Source organism: Cibotium barometz, chromosome 62 (genome assembly GCF_041138505.1).
Source record: "Cibotium barometz isolate CiBa-2024 chromosome 62, ASM4113850v1, whole genome shotgun sequence".
In the NCBI taxonomy this organism is placed as follows: Eukaryota; Viridiplantae; Streptophyta; class Polypodiopsida; order Cyatheales; family Cibotiaceae; genus Cibotium; species Cibotium barometz.
The window spans coordinates 17,751,975-17,758,379 of record NC_141107.1 but is presented as its reverse complement, the minus strand read 5'-3'; the positions used below and the strand labels follow the sequence as shown (position 1 = coordinate 17,758,379).

Genomic DNA, 6,405 nt, shown 5'->3' with positions numbered 1-6,405 from the left:
TATTCATTTAGTTAAACTTTACACGAAACATAATACCAAGAAATAAATACATTTATTTAAGTTTCTAAATAGTACCATTTAAAAGCCTTTTAGATGTAATTTTTTTTTTCAACGATATTAAGCAAGATATTTTTTTAAGCTAAGATTTAAATATTGCTTGATTATTTTCTACCAATTGCATACACTGATTAATTAATCTTGCCTAGGCTACCGTTTTAATTTTTTTCTTTTTGCAAAAATGTGACTATTACCTAGTCAAATGGGAGCGTTGATTGAGGTCCTTATTTACTTTTAAAAAATTTTTATTTTAAAAGGGCGATATATTGTATAATAAGAGAGCTACAAAGCAAAAAGGATAATCCTCCATTATTACATCATGCTTAACATTGACTAAGCTTGTTTAAGCTAGGTATAATGAGGTGAGTTAAGATTTAAATCCGAGCTTAATAATCTACTAGAATTGGTTTGGGTTGGTTATGATGGCAATATTGCATTCTCACGTGTGGAAGAGAGGGTGGGTGTGGAGGGAGCTTAAGTGGCACGTGTGCATGGCACGTTTGTCAACTTTTGTCCCCATTAGGGGGCAAACACAGGCTTTCGTGTGTTGCACACAATATAATAAGATATTATAATAGCAACATTACACGGTTTAATCTTATTATGATGTTGAATTTCACTGCTAATCAGATGCAGATGATTGAGATTACTGATTTAATTATGATTAAGTGTAGTCTAATCAACTAAATTGTTGACATATATATGTAGAAGTTGAGGGAATTACAGTTGGTTTTCTACAAAAAAATCCAAGCTCTGATTACAGCAGCTATGGCGCATGAAATAGCTTGGCTTAATGCCTCTAGTTCTTCTACTGTAATTATTCCATCTTCTTCTAATAATCCTCCTGCAGATCCTCTAATTGCACCATCACCATCTCCATCTCCATCTCCACGTATCTCTAATATGCCTTTTAATTGCAATATTCCATCATTTAATCGCAACAACCCGCTTAATATCCAAACCTTAGGAGACCTCCAATTGCTCATTTCCACCCCTTCCCTCATCAGTTCAGTTCCCAATCGCCCCTCCATTACTCATCATCCTTTAATCCATCCCCCTCCTCATGCTAATCCTTGCTTAGCATTGCCTAATCTCAATGCCCCTCGGTTTAATCACATTGAACCCACCTCCAATCTCATTAATCAAGCTCCTGCAACAACATTATCACTTCCATCATATCATGCACAAGATGCGACACATCGATCGTTGTCAACATCGACATTTTCTGCAGAGAAAGCATTAATCGATGTTCCAGGCACATTAAAGCATGCTAATTGTGTGCCGAACATTGAAGTAATTAAGCAAAGGTCTGTCTAATGATATCCTGTCACAAAATGCTGCTAGGTGTAATTTTGATATGGTTTAGCCACTAATCTAGCACTTAATTACGATGAAGGCGGTGCTGTAAGAGACAGGGTAAATTCCGCAGCTAATCACGATTGCAGCTTTGATTACAGAGAGGAGAAGATGGCTGCAAGGCCGGAGTTAAGAATTGGAGATACCAAAGAAGATGCAATGATAAGCAGAAAATTAGCAATGATAAGCAGCAAATTAACTGTAACCGAGAGTGTGATTAACAAGTGCAACCAGCTACAGTATGCCGGAACGGGGAGACGTGGGCAAAGAAACAAGATTCAAAGAGAAAACCACATCTTGGCAGAACGGCAGAGACGTGAGGAGATGAACGACAAGTTTTGCATACTCCGGTCCATGATTAGCAAGTCTGCCAAGGTGCTTTGCTTATTACAAACTTACATTAAATCTCATTTGGCTTCAATTATTTAGTCGTTTTTAATTCTAAGCATGGCTTCATTACTTATACCGTGTTTAATTTTCTTATTATCTCATAAGTTCCTTTTTTGAAAAAGTCTCTCTCGATTTGTTATATACATACTGCTTCATTAATCAATTCAAATTTATAATGCACCAAGGCTTTAGGTTTTGATTTAATCAATAAAATACACATTCATGCTCACACTATTTGACAATTAATGAGTCTAGTTTACAATGCCTTACAGGTTACTTTCATGATATATCTGTGTGTGTGTGTGTGTTATTTTTATATATCTATGTTTGTATGCATATATATATATATATATGTGTGTATATATATATATATGGGTGTATGTACAAGTATGTAGTATGAATGTATGTGTGTGTATGAATGTATGTGTGTGTACATATACATACATATATGATATATATGTAGACGTGCATGTGTTTATATTTGTATTATGCATATGAATACATGATATGTATATGTATGTATATGTGTGTATGTGTCTATAAATATGCATATATGATATGTATGTGTATGTATATATACATATGACGTGTGTATAAGTATAGACATACATATATATATCATATATGTATATGCATATATACAAGCACACACATATACATATATATATCATGTATGTATGTAAGTGTGTACATATGTGTGTATGTGTGTATGTACACATACATACATACATACATACATACATACATATATATATATAAGAATTTAATTTGGGAACATCATAAGATTAGCTAAGGCTTAAGCATATTCATGATTGGATTGACTGGTTTTTTTTTTTTTTGGGGGGGGGGGGGGATCGATGCATGGTGTAGAAGGATAAGGCCTCTATTGTGGGAGATACAATCGACTATATTTTGGAGTTAGAGAAGGAACTGAAAAAATTGCAGAGCTGCAATGGAATTAAGGTGGGCTCAAAGCGTAATATTGCCAACGCAAATAATTATCATAGCTGGGATCATGAAACCTTAATCAAAGCAAAGGTTTCTCGTCAATCTACTCCTGTAACTCCACCTTATGTATCAACCTCATCAGAAGACAAATCTCATGAATCAGCAGCAGAGAAAATCAATTACGTTTATCGATCTGCTAGCAACTCATCGAGTGACACCCTCAATTATATCAAAGCATGTGAAGAATCCACTCTCAGCTCATCAGATCCCCTCAAATTAACCACCCCTTCATCGGTAAGTATTTTCCAAAATCAAATACTTACATATACTAAATACATATTATATCATACGGTTAGCATTGTGGTTAACATGCCTTAAGATTGGAGAGCTTAGTTTTACTAATTTCTCGTCAAAGAATCCAATTCTTAACATATCAAACTATTAGGTTAAGTAGATATCAAATGATTAACACATCAAAGTAGTAATGGAATTAGATTGGTGTGTGATCACCATAATCAAATTGTGACTTGTAGGTTGTAAGAAATAATTTCAAGAGCCAAAGATTGTGAACACTTGGATGTGTGTTTAATATGAGTTTAGTTTTATCGCTTGCTAATCAAGAGAATTAATATTGAATTAACCCATCAAACTGGAAACCTAATTTGTGCCTATGTCATTATAGCAGGATGTTATGGACAATATCTGCATCGATCATCAGATACAAGTGGAAGTTCAGAATTTGGGCAAGCAAGCAGTAATCAAGGTATTATGTGCAAAAAGCCCAGGATTAGTTCTGCGCATTTTAGCAGCTTTGGATGAGTGCAAGGTTGAGGTACTGCAATCCAACGTCACAACAGTGGGAGCCAAAGTGGTTCAATACATCACAGTTGAGGTTTATCTCTTTCACTTGTAGATCGATAAATCGCAGACTATTATTTGGAGTAATTAAATCGATCAGTTAAGCTTACACAATAAGGAGCACGATCAATAATATAATTTCCCAAGGAAATGGAGTAATAAAATCAATACACCTTAAACTAATACTTGGAGTAATTTAAATCACTTGTTTAATTAAGTAGTTAGGATTTATACCCGTGCAATTGAAAAAAGTAAGGATTTAGGCTTTTATATATATATACAATTGAAAAAGAAGGGTTTTATATATATATATACAATTGAAAAAGAAGGGTTTTATAAGAATTAAAGTGGAAAATAAAGGGTTAAAATAGATCCTTCACTCTCTTCATATATTGTTTGTTTTTTTCGCCTAGCATTATAAGTCATGTAATTTTTCTACTAGCATTATAAGTCATGCCTTTTCTACTAGCATTATAAGTCATACATGTATATTTGCATCTGTTTTTTTTTTTTTACATTGCTTGTTTTCCAACCAAAGGTATAAGTGTAATTATTATTTATTTGTTTATCTAACTAGCAATTATAGTTGCAATACACTCGTTTGTTTATTTAATTGCAATATAATTGTGATTAAGGTGTTTTTTTTTGGTTTAATGCTTAGATGACTCCTCGGGTGAGCGCAAGCTTGCAGCAAATTGAAAACGCTCTTCAAATTGCAGCTGCAGCTTCAAGTACTCCTCATTTGCATAATCGCCTTGTCTCCGCCACCCAACTAAATCTTGAACCAACCACACGAGATCAAAAGCTTTGCACTAGTTGTAGTAGTAGAAGTAGACAATCATGAGAACACATGACGCTGACATTAATGTATTGAAATCAAGCGAATCACTTGCACCTTTTTTTAATTATTATTATTATCATCCCTCCATGGCTCCATGCTTATTTTTTAATATGTCCCCAATGAAGAAGAGCTCACACCCCCTCTTTTCATTGTTCAAAATTGGCATGTTATGATTAAAGGTACATTAGTAAGTCATAATAGATCAAGTGGTGGGTTAACTTTGTTTTTTTTTTCACTAGAAAATTCATGAATACATGGAAGTCCTCGATGAAGAAGAACTACACCCATTCTTTTCATTGTTCAAAATTGAGATGTTATGATTAAAGGTAAATTAGTAAGTCATAATAGATCAAGAGGTGGGTTAACTTTTTAAAAAAAAGGAAAATTCATGAATACATGGTTCCATTTTTATTTACATGGACCCATGAGCTGGTCCTCCACGCACTCACCTCAGCAACAATTCATGAATACATGGTTCCATTTTTATTTACATGGACCCATGAGCTGGTCCTCCACCCACTCACCTCGGCAACAATACACCCATGAGAAAGTGATCCCCCCACTCCCTTGTAATGTCGCCAGCCGCCGTAGGTAGTGAGAATTGAACACAAGACCTCTGCTGGAGACTTCAATCCTCTAACCACACTACACTACGTGTGGTCTATAGAGCATAGGTGGGTTAATACCACCTCAAATTTGTCAAGTTGTAGTTATAATTGAATGAACTATGATGAGGTGTTTGTTTAAAATTACCATTTCCCTCTTCAAGCCATGGTGAAAAAGGATTGATGTAAGGTTAAATATTGTTGTTATGATTAAGACACGAGCTAATTAGTAAAAGTTAACTGAAAGGTGTGATGATGGGTCACCAAGACGAGTAATAGTACCAAAAGTCACATTTCTTTCTTTACAACCAATGGTATTACTATTAGCTTTAGAGAGTATTTTAGTGCCTATATTTGAATCCTAAAAAAAACATGGTATTAACTACTTGCATTATTGGGTGTTGTGAAGAAAATTTGAATATTAAGAATGAGATGGATAGCACCTAGAAAAATCTAGGATAAATCCCTCCATGTGCAAATGGATCCATAAATTCAGTTTAAATCCCTCCATGTGCAAATGAACCCATAGAAAGTTTTGAACATCTGTGTAAGTCCTTCAATCCAAACATGTCTATCTCATGGAGGCTTAATTCTTTTATTGGTATTTTACTTTTATTTTTGCTATTTTAAATTAAAAAAATTAGTAACAAAATTACTTCAATTTTTTCTATTGTTTGTAAGAAAATAACGTTAAAACAACATTTTATGCATAATATTCAAAGAAAATCAAAATTTTCAAAGGTAGCCCATCAAAATTTAGCCTGATGTCACTATAAGACCGTCATAACGATCAGAGGTTTTCATGTTGAGTTCTCCATCTTCATTTTAGACATGTATCTCTATCATGTTTGTCAAAAGGTTTATTACACGCCATGTGCAATGCTCCATTTTCATCTAAAACAAGAGTATTTACATCATCTTTATCTTAAAAAGATTCCATATACACACCATTATCTACTTCCATATTTGATATCTTGTTTTCTACATTCTTGTCTTTGAAAATGTGTCTGATTTGAAGAGCAACTTAGATTTGTTAGACAAGCATTTGCTTAATGGCTGCACCCTCATGCTGTCTCTGTGAGTGATGGATGTGCTCTATTAAGTAAGGCTCCCTTTATGAGGAGTAGCCATTGTAGAGTGAGCACTTGGGCACCCCACTTTAGACACTGGAGGGCGGCCAAGTGTGGCAAGATATTTAGGAGGGACGACTTATGTAGACTTGGCACTCTACCGGTCGACCCACATCCATGCCAACCCTAGGTAGTACATATAGACTAGTTTAGCCACCTAAATTTATTATTGAGTTCATTGTGTTCAAGCACTCTTGTAAGTAAGAAATCCTCTGTCCAA

The 6,405-nt window shown here is 34.5% G+C and overlaps 1 protein-coding gene across 1 annotated transcript; it reads left to right on the top strand.

The window, feature by feature from the left end:
- Nucleotides 1-825: 825 nt before the first annotated feature.
- On the top strand, nucleotides 826-4,453 carry LOC147604202 (uncharacterized). The gene is made up of 5 exons (XM_086795648.1): nucleotides 826-1,364; nucleotides 1,515-1,788; nucleotides 2,674-3,045; nucleotides 3,434-3,643; nucleotides 4,271-4,453. Exons 1-5 carry the CDS (start codon nucleotides 826-828, stop codon nucleotides 4,451-4,453), a joined length of 1,578 nt encoding a protein of 525 aa, XP_086651774.1.
- The last annotated feature ends 1,952 nt before the right edge of the window (nucleotides 4,454-6,405 follow it).

Excerpts from the sequence above, each read along its gene's own strand:
- LOC147604202 (XM_086795648.1), top strand. The coding sequence starts at position 826 with ATGGCGCATGAAATAGCTTGGCTTAATGCCTCTAGTTCTTCTACTGTA. Across the intron at positions 1,789-2,673 it reads TGATTAGCAAGTCTGCCAAG|AAGGATAAGGCCTCTATTGT; the intron begins GTGCTTTGCTTA and ends TGCATGGTGTAG. Across the intron at positions 3,046-3,433 it reads AATTAACCACCCCTTCATCG|CAGGATGTTATGGACAATAT; the intron begins GTAAGTATTTTC and ends ATGTCATTATAG.